The 18,774-nt window shown below is 39.0% G+C and overlaps 2 protein-coding genes across 3 annotated transcripts; one reads left to right on the plus strand and one right to left on the minus strand.

The window, feature by feature from the left end:
* Positions 1 to 194: 194 nt before the first annotated feature.
* On the plus strand, positions 195 to 12,756 carry ints8 (integrator complex subunit 8). 2 transcript variants are annotated; one of them, XM_038724804.1, is made up of 28 exons: positions 195 to 344; positions 1,873 to 2,011; positions 2,919 to 3,093; positions 3,429 to 3,569; positions 4,246 to 4,317; positions 4,512 to 4,563; positions 4,806 to 4,985; positions 5,283 to 5,390; positions 5,507 to 5,659; positions 5,986 to 6,086; positions 6,340 to 6,481; positions 6,844 to 6,914; positions 7,118 to 7,293; positions 7,440 to 7,570; positions 7,773 to 7,883; positions 8,157 to 8,361; positions 8,646 to 8,767; positions 9,757 to 9,941; positions 10,097 to 10,130; positions 10,238 to 10,297; positions 10,439 to 10,500; positions 10,585 to 10,703; positions 10,979 to 11,082; positions 11,356 to 11,406; positions 11,584 to 11,657; positions 11,737 to 11,801; positions 11,976 to 12,019; positions 12,541 to 12,657. In XM_038724804.1, the coding sequence occupies exons 2-28, from the start codon at positions 1,879 to 1,881 to the stop codon at positions 12,655 to 12,657; spliced, it is 2,988 nt and encodes a 995-aa protein (XP_038580732.1). In that variant the 5' UTR covers positions 195 to 344; positions 1,873 to 1,878. The 2 variants fall into 2 exon arrangements, with proteins under 2 accessions (XP_038580732.1, XP_038580730.1); XM_038724802.1 differs by lacking the exon at positions 195 to 344 and having other exon boundaries at positions 1,879 to 2,011; positions 12,541 to 12,756.
* Positions 12,690 to 18,436, minus strand: LOC119907166 (G1/S-specific cyclin-E2-like). The gene is made up of 12 exons (XM_038724805.1): positions 18,317 to 18,436; positions 17,413 to 17,444; positions 17,240 to 17,297; positions 17,074 to 17,124; positions 16,652 to 16,767; positions 16,110 to 16,245; positions 15,582 to 15,728; positions 15,278 to 15,373; positions 15,048 to 15,182; positions 14,525 to 14,636; positions 14,140 to 14,297; positions 12,690 to 13,407 (listed from the first exon to the last, which is right to left on the minus strand). Exons 2-12 carry the CDS (start codon positions 17,424 to 17,426, stop codon positions 13,333 to 13,335), a joined length of 1,098 nt encoding a protein of 365 aa, XP_038580733.1. The 5' UTR covers positions 17,427 to 17,444; positions 18,317 to 18,436; the 3' UTR covers positions 12,690 to 13,332.
* Between the last annotated feature and the right edge of the window lie 338 nt (positions 18,437 to 18,774).

Raw genomic sequence — 18,774 nt, forward strand, 5'->3', positions numbered from 1 at the left:
TATCAAAAAGTATTTGTCTTTAAGAATACATTCAACATTCGTAAAACCAAAAATGACATTTTTATACAGTACTCCAGAATCATAGTAAACAACAGTGACAGTATTTAACGCAGAAAAACAGTTTCCCCGACTTGAAATTCACGCACAGAGCATAAATATGCGCATACATGGCGCTCTGTGTGTCTCCCTGAAGCGGAACCGGAAACACGGTGGAGAGATGGCGAAGCGCAGAATGAATTATGTGAGAATCAAGCAGCCCGTGTAGCTGTCCCTGCTCTTAATTTTGAGATTTTTTTGTGTATATTTACCTCATATCTTCTACTTGTTCATTTTGGCCTGTTGAGGTAAGATTGTCCGTCTCTCTGTGTCCGGGCCCGGCTGTAGATTTTAGCCAGTTAGCTGTAATATTAGCTCAAAACACTGCTAGTTACAAACACAACACAGAATGGGTGGAAAACGAGCGCTTGATTTAGTACACTTGCAGCCCCGAAACATCTTTGTGAAGTCAAAGTCCCACTCTTCTCGCTGACAAGTTGATAACTCCGCCCATTCGGGACTGCACGTTAATAAGATTAAAGCTCTCCTGGCAACGAACGAACATAAAGCTATTATTTATTAGCTTTCATGGTCCATAAGTAGGTAATTAAGTTATCTAAATACTCAACTTAAATTGTTGATGTACGTGGAAGCTTATATAATATAATATGCTTCCACAACATGCAAGACAATTAATAATAGATTAGGTAAAGAAAAGGTATAGAATATGGCCGTCTGTTTTCAATATGGAAATGTGAACTACAAAAATGATTTTGTTATTATATAAATAAAAATAAGCTTACCTTAATGTAAATATACAACAGTACAAGAACTGAAATTCATTTCAAGATAATCTGTGTTATATTATTGGATTATTAATTATTATATTATTAAGTGTTAGTAATCTATAGTAGGAAATCATACACCGATTTATTAGTTGATTATATTTTGTATTAAAAATCTGAATATGCAAAGTAACCATTAACTATAGCTGTCAAATAAATGTAGAGGGGTAAAAAGTACAGTATTTCAGTACTTCAGTACAATGGAAATAATCAAGAACATTTTCTATTTATAAGTACAGTACTTAAATATAATACATGCTTAGTTACAGCCCGCCACTTGCAGATATGCATTCATCCTTGATTCACTGTTTTGTTCCAGGACACTTGCGTCATACATTCTTGCTGATATAGACGGAGAGAGAGTAGATGAAGTTTCCACATGTCCTGGAAAACCTGGAAAACGGTTGACCAATTTTCCAGTCATGGAAAACACATGGAAAATGAGAGAAAAAGAAAAATGTCATGCAAAATATTACGTCAAGGGAAATTATTTTAATGATGTGATATGAAATGGTGTGATAAACATATTTATAACACAGCTTGGTTTAATTTCAAATTCATATTTCCTATTTTTGTGATGTGTTCTTTAGAATATCAGTTAACTTTTGATATTTGCACATCTATTGACCCAGTTTTTTATACCATATTACACTTGCATATCGTTGTGAGGTGTAAATAAAGTGTGGCGTTGTGACAGTGGTCCGACAGATGTACAGAGAGCAACATGTCTGAAATAGCTTTTTGTACCGTCACACTGCATTTGTGCTCAGGACCACAGTGATTGTAGAAAGCTAATGTCCAACAGAATGCTGGGATTTTTTTAGTAGGCAAAATTATGTTGAGGCTATTCATAAAATGACCTGGAAAAGAGTCGGAACCCTGATAGAGCTTTACGCTAGTCGGAATCTGACTTATAACCTTTACTGTAGGTCTCTGTGATGTCTTAAAAGATTAAACACATTTAAAACAAATCTTTGTCATTTTTCACCAGGGGAGGATGAGTGCCGAGGCTGCGGACCGGGTCGCTGCTGTGACCAGCAGCCGGCCCAACACTCCTCCTCAGACTTCCTGGTTTGAGTTCCTTCTGGACGGCAGTCTGCTAGAGGAACACCTGCAGAAGTCAAACCCGGGTCAGCTCAGTGTTACTTATGAACATTTATTTAACAGTGCCTTGTGGTAAAATTGTTTTTGTCTTTTAATAAAATAAACCAAGTTAATAATTTATAGCTTATTTATATCTTAGTAATACGGATTCTTTCCCTCCAATAAACATCTGGACTCAATGTATCAACTACCATAGAACCTTTTCTCTTTTTATCTCAATAAGTTAAACATGGCTGAAAATGGATGGAAACTCATGACACCGCAAATCATTTTACAAAAACGTATCTATATACGTGCCTTGTGTATTGGGTAACAATTCTTTATTGTATCAATCTCCTTGTCTTTTGACTTCCATTGTTGAGTAAAGTGCATTTATTAGATGAAATGTATAAATGTTGTCGCTCTGTTTCAGTGTCACTTTCATAGAAGTAACAGTTATCTTTGTGTTTTGCATAATAATTGGCTATTAAATGGAAAGACATTGTTCAAAAACAAATTCACAAATTGTTCATGACCGATGTTCATTTTGTTGTTTCATGGTGCATTTCCCCCCTGTTGGGTAACGGGTCAAACGTTACCCCACGGAACAACAAGACATCATATTGTGATATCTGCAGTGCATCTAGCTTTAGAGCTTTATATTGGCTCTCAAAATCATGATGGCACACTTGACGCTTTGGTGCTGTTTTTGTAAGAATCACAAAGCAAAGGCTATCACTCTCTCTGTGAAAATTATCTCCCGAAGAGGCAAATTAATGAAAAGTGGGTCCACAATAAATATAGATGATGGCATATAATACATTTATGAATTGGAACAGTCTAAAAGCATTCGAGGTTGGATGTATGTGTTAAGTCGGGGTTTTGAGTGGACTCCTCGAATGAACACATTGTGTGCCTGTTAATGCTTTTATGTATGTATGTATGTTTTCACAGACCCAACGCCAGTGCAGCTGATCATCCAGTTCCTGGAGCAGGCGTCCAAGCCCTCGGTGAATGAGCAGAATCAAGTGCAGCCTCCGGCAGACAACCGCAGGAACCGCACACTGAAGCTGCTGGCACTGAAAGTAGCTGCACATATGAAGTGGGATCTGGATGCTCTTGAGAAAGGGTGCGTGAAAAGGCTTTTTAACTTTATAATGTGGAGGACGTCAGTGTAACTTTTCATGTTTTTTTTAAGCATGTGTACCTTTTTAATTTAAGTCACTTTAGCAGGCAGCAGAAATGTGTTATTTTGTAGAGGACACGGTAATCCGTCATTTTAGTTAATGTGTGAAATTTTAGGTTGTAGGTTTTGACCCAGTCAGGATTTGTGGCATTCTGTTATTTTGACCTTTTAAAATTATGCAAATGTATTTTCCAACATTTTAAAATGGTAACTGTGTAATTACCTTAACAGAAAGAGATTGTTGCATCATGTAATGATTTATCTTTCTTCCCTGCCAGCTTGACCATTCCAGTGTTAAACATGTTACTGAACGAGCTCCTATGTGTGAGCAAAGTGCCACCAGGGGTGAAACATGTGGACCTGGATCTGTCTACTCTGCCTCCTACTACAGCCATGGCTGTTGTCATATACAACCGCTGGTGAGTAAGATTCCCTGGGAAAACACACAAAACTCAATGAGGTCAGACGCACCAGCTTGTTGTTGTTGGAGAGCCTGGCTAATTCCGCTGTGGTCGGCAGTTCAGATTGTCGCATCCTATCCTAATCCTGTCTCAAAGTGAACTGCTACTGCTATGAAATGGACCTGTATCCCCTCCAATAGACACTACACATTACATTAACACGCAGGCACCACATCTGTCTCAATGCATCACATTAACCCAGATCTTTTAGATTATCTGAACATTGCACATATTTCTTATTCCTTACACTTTATACTGTGAATTTTTGCACATTCCTGCGCAAGCTGTACAGCTTATAGCTCTTCCATTCTAAAAACAGAGATATTGTACATATTTTTCATATGTTTACTGACCATTTTTCTATTATATATTTATACTTTATTGACTTGTTTTTTTTTTAGCCTTTTTAAATTTATTTTCTCTTACTGTGTTTATTGTTATGCACCAAAATACCAAAACAAATCACTTGAATGGGAAAACCTACTTGGCAAGTAACCCGATTCGGACTTAGTGAGTGCATCTGAACATTTATTGATTTTTAGCAATTAGTCTCAAAGAATAAATGTAGATGATAGAAAGAAAAACAACAAATTTTAACCATCTCCATGTCCAATTCTTCTTGTGTCTTTCAAAGGGCCATCAGAACCATTGTGCTGAGCAGCTTTCCAGAGAAACAGACCAAACCGGGACCTCACCAGATGAACATGTAAATTCTGCTCCTTCCTTCCTGTTATTGCCCTCTGATTTGGAACAAGCTTAAATTCTTTACAGAACAAATAAATGTATTCATGCTTATCTGTTGCACATACAGTTAAAAAAAATAAATCCGAATAACTTTTAAGAGCTCAGTTTTAGTGGCATCAAGATGATAGTGAGTTCTTCTCTTGTGGCCTCTCGTAGGTTGAGTGTTGTGCAGCAGGAGAAAGAGATGACGGAAAACATCCTTGCTGTGGTGAGTTAACACATTTTTTTATGTATAAGTGGAAATCTTGAAACACTGTCATGCTATATACTTTCTCAAACTATTGCTGATATTAATAAACATGTCATCCACATTTTAGATACATTTAGGTATGCCAGATAGCTGGATGAACAACATGTCATTATATCCCTTTTTCCCGTTTTGTCCCTGTCCACTGTCAAAGAAATTGTCTAGTAGGTTACATGAAATGTGCTCTCTTTTATTGCCCTCAGCTTAAAGAGCAGGCGACCGACTCCATCAGTGTCCTGGAAGGAGCTCTGCAGCTGAAGAAAGACTTCTACATTCACACCCTGAGGACTCTGGATCTGCTAGCTGCTGATGCTGCTGCCAACGGAGAGACAGAGTCATCGACTGCAGGGCTTCGCATCAGTGCCGATGAGCTGCACTGCCAGGTTAGTGGACAACACTGTGTCCACTACACACAACAACAGTGTTGTCTTGCTCAGATAATTTTAATTACATACAATTAGATGAGCTTTATTGATCTCTCAAGGGAGAAACTGGGGAGTGTGTGTGTCAGAACAATAGATTTTCATTTCATTTTCATTTTCACATATTTTATATAATCTGCAGACAAAAATAATGGAAATGAATTTTCAAAATGTAACTTAATAATGTTTCAGTTTAAGTTAATTGATTTTCTAGTGTGTGTAATCCAAAACTGGTCTAATTTGTATTTTGTGTTTCAGGTGCATTATGATTTGGGAGCTATTTTCTTCCAGCAAGGCTGCACAGACCAGCCAACCTATCAGAAAGCCCGGGATCACTTCAGACAGACAAAAGAACTCTTAAAGAAGGTACATCTACCTGAAATTGCTTAGATGAAGTCACAATGCTGTCCTGGGATGTTGTTGTCCATAACAACAATTGCAACGAAGTTCGTGGATCTCAGTCATTTATTTATGTCTTTCAGCTGGACTCGACTGTCCACGTTCACCTGGATGAGAAACGTCTGGCTGGCTACTGGAACGCCTGCAAAGCTTTAACTGAAGACTGTGACCCCTCAGACTCCCAGACCACAGCTTACGACCACATCAACAGCCTGATCAGGGCGCACAAGTACCAGGTCAGAGCAGACACTGCAGGGAAATTAAAGCTAAAGATTTGTTTTGTAAAAATACACCTTGAACTACATAATGAGAAATGTGGCATGTTTTATTGTGAATCATGTGTGGTACTTATATACTAATATTATGTTAATTTGTCTATGAAGATTCTCAGTCATCCAGGTCATAGTTATCCAACGAAGGTTAAAATCAAGGGCAACTGGACTTGGTTGAAGATAGTGGAATATGGAATTCCAGTATCTTCAACCAAGTCCAGTTCAACCAAGTCTAAAGCTAGGATAATTATGTTAATTTGTTAATAAATGCCACTTCCTCCCTATGACAGGTTGTCATTGAAGCCTTCATCAAAGACAACGTGTCCCGCAGTTTGCCAAACGACTTCAGACGGTCTGTTCTTAGGGAGTTCCTGTACAAAGTCCAACAAGGGTGAGACAGTCAAACTAATGTCAAACATACTGTATGATATGCATTGAAACAAGGTACCTCCTAGGGCTTAAATAAAAAAAAAAGATTAAGGTTAAAGATTTAGATAAAAAAAAAAATTCTAATTGTGATTATTTTGACCGATATTGCCGTTGCAATAAGATTTGCTTTATTAGAGGGAATTTATCAGTTTTAGAGAGAATTAAAATTATTGCGCAGACAATCCGTCAAACAACCCATTTCTAACACCCTGCAGGGAATCAAGCCTGGATGAGGTTTGCCATAAGCTGTGTGTTTGCAATGCCGTCCGAGATGCTTTGGAAGGAGAAGTCCTCAGTGTGCGTTTCCAGCAGCTCCTCCTCAAGCCCAGTAAAAGGATGGTGGACTTCATTTTGGAGGTACTCACCTTCTTATGTCCCAAATCAGTGTGCGTGTCATTTGAGATTCTTGAATGAATAATTAATGTTTGGAACATCCTGGAGCTTCAGCTGATAAGTGTACAAACCTCGGCACATACAAAGGACGTCTCAGATTTAAGTCTTGTTGTAACAGATGCATCCATCTTTCCTTCAGTCTTTGATATCCACTATCAAACTCAGATTACTTTAAATAATGAAAACAGGCTGAACAGTGGTAGTAAAGCTTGGACCTTTTGATTATGGAAAGGGGTTTGTGGGACTTTGGGGCTGTTTTTTGTTCTTTATGATTGTAAAATTAGAAGATACTGCACATTTAAATACAATTTTTTGTTGTCGTGCAGGTGTGCACACTTTCCCTGGAAAAGGAGCGTCCGTCTGAGACATCCAGAAGAAACATGGGCATTTTCATGAAGTGAGTGACAGCAGAGTCATTGTCACTTTACTTTCCAAGTACAACAAATGTACAAGTACCTCTGGCTACAGAGCAGCTCACTGTGCAGTGCAGTATCTTTTTCACAGTCTGCATCTCCTTAAACGGCACTGATTTAACATGAAACTGTCAACAGACCCATATCACTAAATCGTGTTTTAAATGAGACCTTTCTTATCTCTCAGGACTCTGAGTGGAAGCTTGGAGGATCTGTCTCTGCTGTTTGTGGTGTCGTCTCACAAGCTCTTCATGGAGCTGGTGAAGGAGGAGGAGAGGAAGGTCCTGGCGGAGCAGATGAGGAAGAGATCGGCTACAATCAACCTCAGCGCCAAGCCTCTGCCTTCTTTCTATGACATTCCAGGTATTTTCTTGTACATACTATTCGGTGACATCCAACTTATCCGTTTGTCGTCTGTCAAACTGCCCATTGTCAACAGGAAAGATCTATTACTGCTCAGTGGCATGTTTCAGTCTCTTGTGACTGAATTTTGGTTCACCCCTCCACAGCTTCACCGAGTGTGAACATAGGGCAGTTGGAGCAACAGCTCATCCTTTCACTGGAGCCGCGCAGGATCAGACAGATCCTCATCGAGCTCCACGGCATGGCCGAACGACCCTTCTGGAGGGTCAACAGCAAGGTCAGAGGTCAACAAACTGATAAAAATAAAAAGTGCTGGTATCAAAGACATTCAAGATTTTGTATTTTACATAATATACTCATATTAAATATGATTCACCAAAATGTAACATTCATTTAGCTTATAGTGGAAATTGTAATATAGATTTTCAGATCAAATGAAATATACATAATAAAATACCTCTTTCCATTTGTGTGTACAGTGGGAAGTTCCTCCAGACTACATTAACGTGATCCTTGGCATTAAAGACAACCTGACAAAGGACCTGGTTTACATCCTCATGGCAAAAGGACTCCACTGCATATCAATAAAGGTGTGCTTACATGATCAGTGCTCAGAAATGTAATTTGGAAAGAAAACCCTTTTCTGGTTAGGGATATTTTTAGGCTCCTAATTATGCATCAAAATGGAGAGCAAGAATGATCAATGAAGACTGTTTGAGCTGTCTTACTTGAGGCACTGTGAATAACTTTTTCAATAGGATCAGAAATGTGGAATGAGCTTGTTTAGCAGCTCCAAGCAGTGACAATCTGATAAAAGTTCAAATGTTAAATACTTCATCTATCATGTTTTCCCTTTATCTCAGGACTTTGCCCATGCACGGCAGCTTTTCTCAGCCTGCCTGGAGCTTGTTACCGAGTTCTCTCCGAAGCTGAGGCAGGTGATGCTGAACGAGATGCTGCTGCTGGAAGTCCGGGCCCACGAGACGATGGCGGCCGAGGGCAGCAAGGAGCGACCGCCCCCTGACCTGGTAAGCAGGGTCAGAGGATACCTGGAGATGAGGATTCACGGTGAGTTGATAGACACAAACTGTTACCTGGTCTTTACCCGCCTATAATTTCTTTTTAATTTTCTGATGTTGGGCTTTGTGGAACTTGCTAACTTAGATTAATACTGCAGTGAAATAAGAGATAATGTATGAAGTTTGGACGTTCTATCAATAATATTGTAGACTATGCAAAAGCTGTTTCTAATATTTTAAAGCTTCTCTCACCAACCTCAAAAACTGTAAACAGCATCAGCACCTACTTTTCAGATGCACTTAATTACAAGAGGTCCTTGTCTTTGTCTCCAGATCTGCCTCTGCGTCAGGTGGTAGGAGAGGAGTGTGTCGCCTTCATGTTGAACTGGAGGGAGAACGATTACCTGACTCTACAGGTGCCGCCATCTCTGGTCATGAACAACCCATACATCAAGGTAAAAAGTCTGTTTTCAAGCCTATTACTACACTTGATTCCACAAATACATTGTTCCAAGAAGCCCGTAACATTTTTGTAAGTTATGAAATAATTAAAATAGACTATTTTGTTTTATTTTTCCGCTATGTTAATGTTGACTTCACTGGGCCACCGAAAAAACTTTATATGCTCACTGGATTCCTGAAATCTTAAGATTAGCCAGCTGCAGTAAGAGCCACAGCATAACAACCTGTGTCTGCTTGTTGCTGCATGCACCACTGCATTTAAAGATCCACGGTATTTCTCTCTTAATGAGCATGTGAAAGGTGTCACTTCCTTCAGCTCACTACTTTGGTTTTCTGGCTCTCATCAGCAGCACTCAGCAAAAAAAAAAAAGCCCTGATAAATCTACTGTTTGTGGAACCTGTCCAGCACCAGACAACAGAGAGCATTAGCAGCTAGCTGGTGAACTCAGTGGAGCATTTAGCAGCAAAAAAGCCAGATATTTCCCTCAGGAGTTGGAGATCAAAACAGTTAAAAGACAGTGAATATTGGACTGATATTTATCAGATGGACAGAAACAAGGCTTCCAATTAGTATTAATGTTGCTCCATGTGTGCTCGTTGTGTAAAAAGGCAACTGATTTGACTTTATAAGGTGATAACATGTCAGTGTTGTGCATACAGCTTCTTGTTGCGCCCCCAATTTGCCAAAAAAACAAACAATTATTGCAGATTTAAGCGAATGCTTAGGAAATGGGGAGAATTTAAAGTGTAATTTACTGCCTGTACCACTACAGAAATATTCTTTAACAGTAAATGTATTGCACATGCTTATTATGCACGTTCCCATAATTCAGTTTGAAATATTTGGTACCTTTTGGGGGGGAAAAAAGTGATCTCCATGAGAGATGGACCTTTCGCTGGGTCCAGGATGTGACACAGTCAGAAGGGCCGCTGTGATTTTCACTTTCACAAATTTCCTCCCCTCTGTTTCCTTATGATATAGCTCGGCCAGCTACTGGCATCAACATGCAAAGAGCTCCCAGGTCCTAAAGAGTGTCGGCGCACAGCCAAAGAGCTGTGGGACGTGGTGGTGCAGATCTGCAGCGTGTCCATCCAGCACAAGAGGAACAACGACGGCAGAGTGGGCCTCATTAAACACAGAGAGTCCTCCATGGGCATCCTGCACCGGTACGCTGCAGCCACCCCTACTACCACTTAAGATATGATTGTGTTAATATGTTTTAGAATAATGCACATAAAGAGCATTACAACACAATTACAGGCTGCACATAAGCATACACAGGTGCTCATTCTTGTATATTTTCGTTGTCTGACTTATTTAGGAGCAAATTCATCACCTTCATCAAGAAACTTAGAGTAAGTATCCAATAAGCCAAACTTAAACCCACTGTGGACATATTAAAGTTTCATTGGATGAGGTGCTGTTGATGCAGAGGTAACATGTTTCTTTTTATTTCTAACAGGAGCCGTTGGTGCTGACAACCCTCATCTCACTGTTTGTGAGGCTCCACAGCATAGTGCGGGTATGTGTGGTAGTAGAATTATCCAAAAGCAAAGCAAGGGGGTTTTCTAGAATGGTTTTAATGTTGCAGTAAGTCTACAAATATCGTGGTAGCTTTTGTTGCAGTTTCAGTCTGGACACCAACTGTTCTCTCTTTCTTTAGGATGATATTGTAAATGAAGTGACAGCAGAACACCTCACCATCTGGCCATCTACCCTTCCAAAGTAAGACATTTCTTTTTCTTTAATGAAATGTTTAAGATTTCATTAACCAACCACTAAATGTGACGATGTGTTTGTGTCGAGCAGCATACAGGCAGTAGATGTGGAGGCTGTGGCTGTGACGGTCAAAGAGCTGGTGTCCTATGCCATCACCCTGAATCCTAATAACCAGTCATGGCTCATCACACAGGCCGATATATACTTTGGTAAGGATTTTTTTGTCTTTAGTAATTAATCATCAATGAATATTTGAGAGTTTCTAAACTGCTCATCAATGGATTTAGACAAATTAGGGTTTAATAGAAGTGGCAAAAATTATTTGTTGAATCACTGAATTAAAGAAGGGTTAGTACTGATTGTTTTGGCAAACACCAAACATCTGGCTGATTAAAATGGTACAACAATTTAGGGAAATTATAAACACAGTGTGACCCAGATGTCTTAGTTAGACTAAAGCCTTCTTTTTCTTCACCATTTGTAGTGACCAATCAGTACTCTGCTGCACTGAACCTTTACCTCCAGGCTGGAGCTGTGTGCTCCGACTTCTTCACCAAAGCTGTTCCCCCTGATGTCTACACTGACCAGGTAGATCACACAGGCTACTCACCAGTTTCTGATAAAACATTACACCTAGGTTTACAATGAACAGCTGTTGGTATTGGAAATTTAAAAAATAAAAAGGTTTCCGTTCACTGACAGTTTCTACAGTAATTCTAAAGTACAACATACATTAAGAAGATTAACAACAAAAGGTAGACAGTTAACATCCTTAGTCAATGAATTGCAGTGTCTGTCCACTGTTGTTCTCATGTCTCATTACTATGAATCAATACTTCAATAACTGACTGTTGTTTGCAGGTCCTGAAGAGGATGATCAAGTGCTGTTCAATGATGAACTGCCACACACAGGTCAGTTTCCTGCATCAGTGTTTGTGAAAATGTCAGCGTATTAGACTGGTGTCCAGGTATGATTGAATAAAATACCAGGTTTGTTACACTTTCAGCGTCATGGTAAAATGTCTATTTTCACATCCTGCTTGCTTTGATTTTTCCACATTAAACTAGGTTGTCTCCGTTTCTTGTTAGGTTGCTGTTCTCTGTCAGTTCCTGCGAGAGGTGGACTACATGACGGCATTTAAAGCTCTTCAAGAACAGAACAGGCATGACACGACACGCTGAACATTTAAGACCAAGAGCACTACTCTGAACAGCTCTCACATCTTCTTTTTGTCCCCACAGTCACGATGCCATGGACTCGTTCTACGAATACATCTGGGACGTCACCATCCTGGAATTCCTCACGTGTATCCTCTCTGATGTTTTGATTCATGATTGCAAATACAGACCTTCAGAAGTGGATTAAATCACTCCCATGACAATTCTCCTTTTGCAAAAAAAGTTGTTTAACTCTGTCTTTTCATAATTATCATCTTGTTTCTTGAGGCTCGTCATTTTTTCTTCCTTGACTGCGAATTGAGATATTCACCACAAACGTGGAGAGACTGAGAAGAGACAAATAGCGGTAAGTAGGTCAAACCCTAGTTAATTTGTCAACCTGTTTTGTACAAAGATAACAAACTGCTGTTCTGCTTTTAAAAACTATCATGTTTAATGTTAAGAGTAGCTTGTTGTCCTTTTGATGATGACAAACCAAAATGGACTTTTGAGAGTGGGAAGTATTTTCAGTATTGTGTTTTTCCAGACCGTACACTGTTTTTAAATAGTTTATGTAATCTTCTTAGCTCTTATAGAAACATTTAATCCTTTGGTTTGTCTGAATTTCACCAAATTTAGTTTTAATTGAGTGACATTAGTGCAGTAAGGATTCACTTGGCAATTAGCAGCTTTGAATTTTGGTTTTGTATAAACCTTGTTTAAAATATATTTAGAATCATAATGTTTAAATGGGTTAAGTGCGTTTCCTAGAAATGACACTCATAACTTACACGGATGTCTAAAACTCGACTTTGCAACCAAATTTAACTTGCATATCTCCAAGTTGATGAGGCTGCATCAGTTTCCAAACTCTTCGCTCTCCCTCAGATAAAAGCAATCGGGCAGTCTGAGCTGAACACCAGTAACCCAGAGGAAGTGCTGCAGCTTGCTGCACAGAAGAGAAAGAAGAGATTCCTGCAGGCGATGGCCAAACTGTATTTCTAGGAGACATGTGAATCACTGTCAGACTTCTGGGGGGGATGGAAATGTATATTTTATTTTGTGGTAAAAAATAAACTAAATAAATACAGTTGATCATCTGTACACTTGTAATCATTTGGAATGATTTTTTTAAAATTACATCACTGTCAAGTTACAGCAGCATGGTAAAGATAACCACACTGTATGCACTTTATTCAGCCCATGCTTTCTTACACATGGCTTTCATCAGGGTTCATGAAACAGTGTATCGTACATCAGCGCTTTAAAGTTACCTTTCGCACCAAGTTTAGATATTGGCCGACAGATGAAGTAGCTTGTTTTCATCTGCATCTATTTTAACCCTGAAGCAGTGTTTCAGACAGTATGCATTTAATATGCTACAAAAGTAAACTGCAGGTCACTTTCAATAATAAAACAGCATTTCCTAGAAATGAAACTCATATTTTACAGCAAAATATTTTTCTGAATCAAAAGCACCCACTTACTTAAAAAAACAAAAACAAACAAGCAAGCTTTAGCAAATTTAAAAGCCTAAAATATCCTGGATAATGCAATCAGTATCCCTGTTAGCCTTTTCCCACTGGCTAGGAGCCGTCTCCACTAAACAAATCAAGTCTGTGTGGGACCTTAACCCTGAGTCCTCTTTGTTCACACTTGCTTCAGTCTTCCTCTTGCAGTTCAGTGTTGGCAGGTTTTCTCTGTGCTGTTGGGAGGAGTGGGAAACTGGCTGTTCTCATTTTTACTGGCATTCTCCTAAAAGGAACAGGTTGAAAGTCAATGAATATTCAAGTATTTGTTAAAAGTAGCTTTGATGTTAAATAACAGCTCTAAAGCAGATTTTCAGCCATTTTAATACGAGTCCAAGGTCACATTTTCCAATGTCTGAAAAAATTTCAATTCACAGTTAACAGAACATTGTATTCAAATAGCTTGAAAAATTACTGAATGATTCATAAGCTTATCAAAATAGTTGCCATAGAGTTTAAATGATTAGTCGATTGACAGACAAACTATCGATAACTTGTTTCAGCACGGGAGTCAAATGAGTCAAGACTCATTTGTACTCATGATTTAATAATTTGTGCGTACTGAGATACAAAAAAGGCTGTTCAGACGTCCTGTGTGCTGAGACAGCAGTTAACCTATTAAGCTACTATATATGAATTATTTAATGAGTGGCTTTATGGGCAAGTGTTTGGGCAGCGACAGAGTTTGAAAGCAGCTGTAACTATTATGTCTACTTCAGCTGCCATGATGCTTTGACAGCATACCAATGGAAAAGAATCATGAAATACACTTTAGAATCCTCCACATTACCTTAAAATTCAATCACATTCTTTAGTTTTGTTTGGGAGGGACGTTTTGATATATTTAGCTTGTGTTCCTAAGGAGGTTGAATGCATTTGGTGTAAGTCGCTTAAATAAAAGCATCAGCCAAATTAATGTGATGCAACATCCTTACAATTACAACAATAAAATACCAACCAGCAGGGTCATGTAGTCTGTGTGCGTCTGGATGTTGTGTCTGTCTTCTTTCTTTATTGTAGTAAAATCCTTTAGTGTCGCTCTCCCAAACTGGCCCAGCGATTCCACAAAGGGGGCCATCCAGTTAACACACAGCTGGGTAGCTTCTTTCGACAGTCCTGAACACAGACGAAATAACATGTTTACATGCACCAAGCAACCTCGCTGTGGGTCACACTGACATTCAGGTCACATACACAATGAGGTTATAGTGACCGGAGCATTTTTCGATCAACTTAAACACACGCTCATTCTGGTCACATTCTCTTGTCCTTATTAGGCTCACATTTTTAGACAAAAATGTTTTTCTTCGATTTATATAAAACACAATTATCCCAAATCCTACCTGAAACTTTTTCAACTGTTTCCTGATGAATGAAATGGCACAGGACAGAGGCAGCCAACACTCGATACTGGAAGTCCAGAGAGTTTATGTTGAGGATACACAGGTCTAAAAGCTAGAAAAGTCAAAAAGACAGAAGAGAAAACAGAATTAGTCATGAGCCAGGCTTAAACTGAAGAGATAAATATGTAGTTTTGGTTCCTTTTTACATTAGCTGCTGGTTGGGAGACATAAGCAGATGATTGTAGGGAATTTGTCTACTTTAGTATGAGAGTGGATATAGGAAAAGCTCTGACAACTTCAAACAAAATGAAAATCCAATAAAAAGGGTTGCTGGAGCCAAACCCAGCTTACATCGGGGGAAAGGCGGGGTACACCCTGGACAGGTCGCCAGTCTAAAAGACTAAGCCCTTGGTTTAATGTTGGATTTTTGTTGTCGACTGCGTCAGAAGGGTTTTAACTCAGCTTTGAGATCAGATGTGTATCAGTATGCATGTTAAAAGAAAAATCTCATCAAAAAACCTACACGTGTCATTTGTATGTAAGTGTCCTGTGGAAACTGTGGCTCCAGCAGGTCAGAGTTGGTGTTCATCGATGCCACCTGGAAGTAAAGCTTCAGCCAAGACACGGCTGTTTCAGGAGAAAGGTTCCAACTCAATGCCTGTAGAACAAACGGAAAGTAGAATAACGCCAAAAGTCTCATCGTTTATTAATGAAAAATAATCAAAAATGTGGCTATACTTGTGATAGTATTACCTTTAAAATAATTAACTCCATTTGAAGAATCTCGTCTTCATAGTAGGTCCCTGCAGTCACATAGGCCATCTGGGAGAGCTTTGGAGGACAGGCTTCCTATAAGGAAAGAAAAGTAAACTTCTCTAACACTTCACCAGGCTTCTCAACTGGCTGCTGGGTGTTTTGCACCAAACAGAGACGATGTGGGAAATGTGGAAAGTCTTGAAAATGTATTGAGATGTGTCAAGTGCAGCACTGCACTTGTCGCAGTGCTGCACGTTTTACTTTAGAATGATTTGGAAAATTAGACCTGACCCCTGCTTACCTCCATCTTTGATGCTATAAAAAGACAGGTTATCCCAATAAGCTGCAGCATATTCTTTTCAATGTTGTTCTGGGTCAACATGAACCGGTCAAAGTAGTCCTGTGCCAGGTAGAACGTCTGCCGGTGAAGAGTATAGGCCTCGCTCACCTGGTAAAACAATTGACATTAGACACAAGAATTTTGTAATTGAACTTGTGAAAAATGCATTTAAAATATTATTAATTATAATTAATAATAAACCAGGCTTGTGCAAAACAACTCAAGAATGATGATGTAAAGAGGTCAAATATGAAATAACTAATTTGGTTGTTTTAGTCTCAGTTTAACAACATTGCCACCATAAAAGAATTTTACACAAGGTTGTATAATCAACAATACCCAGAAATCTGAAAGATAATGTTCTATTTAAAAGCAGATGAATGTTTAACTGTAACAAATATTTTAGGGAGCAAATGTTTTTTAAGAAACCCATTGAAGCATATAAACAATAACTTTGGTAAAAATTTGGAGAGGCAGCTGAAGATGCACCTCAATTAACCAGTCGAGGAGGATTGATCTCATTCTGGGTTGTATTGTGGGGTGCTTCTGCATAAATCTCTTGCTGTGTGTGTAATTCTGCTCCCTGCCGACCATCTTCACCCACACATCTTCAGAAGATCCCCATCTGTAACATGCAGATACACAGAGCTGCAACGATTAGTCACTTCATCAACTGAAAGAAAATTAATTGGCAGCCGGATTGATAAATGATTAATAGTTTAGAATTACAAACATCTGATAGTTACAGTTTCTTAAATGTGAGAATTTGGGTCTTACGTTATAGTAAATACAATATCTTTGGGTTTTGGGTTGTTGGTCACACAACAAGACATTTGGCACCTTGTGCTCTAGGGATATTGTGATCAGACCAGACAAATACTTGAGAAACAAACTGGGAGAATAATTGATAATGAAAATAACCTTTAGTTGCAGCCTTAAAGAGAAACATTTATGTTAAACTGTCTGGCAGATGATTTCATCAGGACATTATTGATAGACAAACCATGGCTAAATTAAAAAATAATAATCACCCAAGATGAGGCAGAGGTGACTGCCAAACCAAGGAATCTCCTGCAGTGGAAACTCCCTTCTCATGAGTCTCTATGAGATTACAAGGCTTGGCGACACCTTCAAGTACCAGCTGGTTCTGAAATGGAAATGAGAAAATATAATAAAACATCTGTTTTTATAAACAAAATCTATGAAGAGCACAAACCTCCTTTGCCTCATGGGTGGTAATCTAGGTTATACGATGACCTGAGTTGGGGTTTTGGGGGAGTAGAGTGTGAAGGGTGATTAAGGGGATCTTAACGTTATTGTATGAGTGATTTTTGTTCTTAGAATTTCTGAAACTACTCTTGGCTCCTAGAGTTACTTAAGATAGTATGTAAAATAGTAATACACCTGTGAAAAAAACAAAAATTTCAATAAAAGAAATTGACATGGGACATACCTTCTCACACTGCAGCTTTGACAGGGGCTGAACCTTTTTTCTGTTGCTGCGCTGAAAAGATAAGTTGTATGTCAGACCATCTAGACAACACTTGTCTTTATAATCATGAATTAAAAGCTATACAGTATCCTCTTAAATTAATAGTTTGCTATTAAAGGACTCTTACCTTTGTTGTGTTGCCTTTCTGCCCTGGAGCATTTTCAGATCTTTTCTGCAGGCGACCACTGCAAAGAAATCAAACTGAACTCAACATGGAGCAGGAGATTTGACAACAGCCCAACAACCAATCAAGATAAGAACAATAATATCAATTCATAATGCAACAAAAGTGGTCATTACCTTCGTCTAGTCATGGCTGTGGCTGCTTCGGTCTGTGAAAAGGAGGAACAAGGAAACAAGGAAGTTCAGCAGCAACAACCAGCTGCCATCTCAACTTGCACAAAACATGCAAAACCAAGCCCGATGAAACAACAACAACAACACACAGTTTCCGGAATATTTATTATAATACGCGCCAACATTATTAATGAGCGCGTAAATTAGCAGTAGTCTGCAGCCATCACCCGCGAAACAAATCGTTGCTGCTAAAAACTTACTGATCTGTGTCGCTTTGTATCACCTCTATAAATAGTTCTGGACTTAAGACCCTGTAGTTGCATGAGACGAAACGACCATGAACAGCATAGAGAGCAGTGAAATCCTCCCAAAAGCTACAACTGATCTGCAGCAACAACACCACAAAGGCCCAAGAAAGACATTTTGTCTCAAGTACCACTGATTGAACAATTTTTGAACTCAACACTAACCAACAGTAACATGATTATTAGTTCTTAAACATTTAATCCGTTGTACTAACGTCAGTTGTAGCAGCTGGTTCAGTCATGATTCAGATGCATAATCATTCATCCCGAAACAGAAACAGAGGGGATTTAGTTTAACGTTAACTTACTCATTTAGCTCAGAAACTCTGCATCCTCACTATTCTTCACTGTCAACCAGCCAACATATACTTGCTTACTACTGATAGCTAACTTTGATGCTAGCTTGCTAAACACAGCCACTCGGACTAAGAGCTCTAAACCGACCGACTTTACCAGAAAAATAACAAACAAACTGCTGCTTTAATTGAAGCACAAGACATCGCACCTGCACACATATTGCTCAGAAAGGATCCAGAACTGTAAAAGGTAAAAATACTGGGCTACAAAGACGTGCTAACTCTACAGAAACAGCTGCAGCTTACCTTCCTCGGTTCCGACCCCAAATCAAACTGCTTTCCAATTGGCGCTGGCGCCAACAAATGTGCGTTAGCTGCACATTGCGCATGTGTATAAATACTCCCAACCCTAATCCATTTAAGCCGAGGTTAAGACCTAAAACATATTTAATTTACAGGTGAGTCGCTAAAATTGTTTTGTATTTATTCCCTTTGCTTTAGTTGTAACTGCCTTAACGCTGCTGGTGTAGCTTTTAACTGTAACACTAAGTTAACTGAACCAGCAACTTAAAAGATAAACTCTCGTTTCTAAGGTGCGGACGCAGTTTAATTAAATCACATGTTTGCTTTAAGTGTTTATAAAGCTTTATAGCAATAGGAAATGTATGTAACTAACATGAATCTTACATTAACGTCGACTTGTCCTTTTATTTTTTCTTCCTGTCAGTTGAATTTTCCAGCCTGCCAGTAGTGGGCGGGGCTAC

Source organism: Micropterus salmoides, unplaced genomic scaffold (assembly GCF_014851395.1).
Source record: "Micropterus salmoides isolate LMB-PRFRI ecotype aquatic unplaced genomic scaffold, ASM1485139v1 Ms_hic_scaffold_17, whole genome shotgun sequence".
Taxonomy (NCBI): Eukaryota; Metazoa; Chordata; class Actinopteri; order Centrarchiformes; family Centrarchidae; genus Micropterus; species Micropterus salmoides.

Bases quoted from the DNA above. Each gene is read 5' to 3' on its own strand.
- ints8 (XM_038724804.1), top strand. From the start codon at position 1,879: ATGAGTGCCGAGGCTGCGGACCGGGTCGCTGCTGTGACCAGCAGCCGG. The intron at 5,660-5,985 runs GTCAGAGCAGAC...TCCCTATGACAG, and splicing joins TCAGGGCGCACAAGTACCAG to GTTGTCATTGAAGCCTTCAT. The intron at 11,658-11,736 runs GCATGACACGAC...TTGTCCCCACAG, and splicing joins GCTCTTCAAGAACAGAACAG to TCACGATGCCATGGACTCGT.
- LOC119907166 (XM_038724805.1), bottom strand. The intron at 15,729-16,109 runs GTGCATCTTCAG...TTGTTTTACCAG, and splicing joins TCCTCGACTGGTTAATTGAG to GTGAGCGAGGCCTATACTCT. The intron at 14,637-15,047 runs GTAGGTTTTTTG...TGACTTTTCTAG, and splicing joins CTTACATACAAATGACACGT to CTTTTAGACCTGTGTATCCT.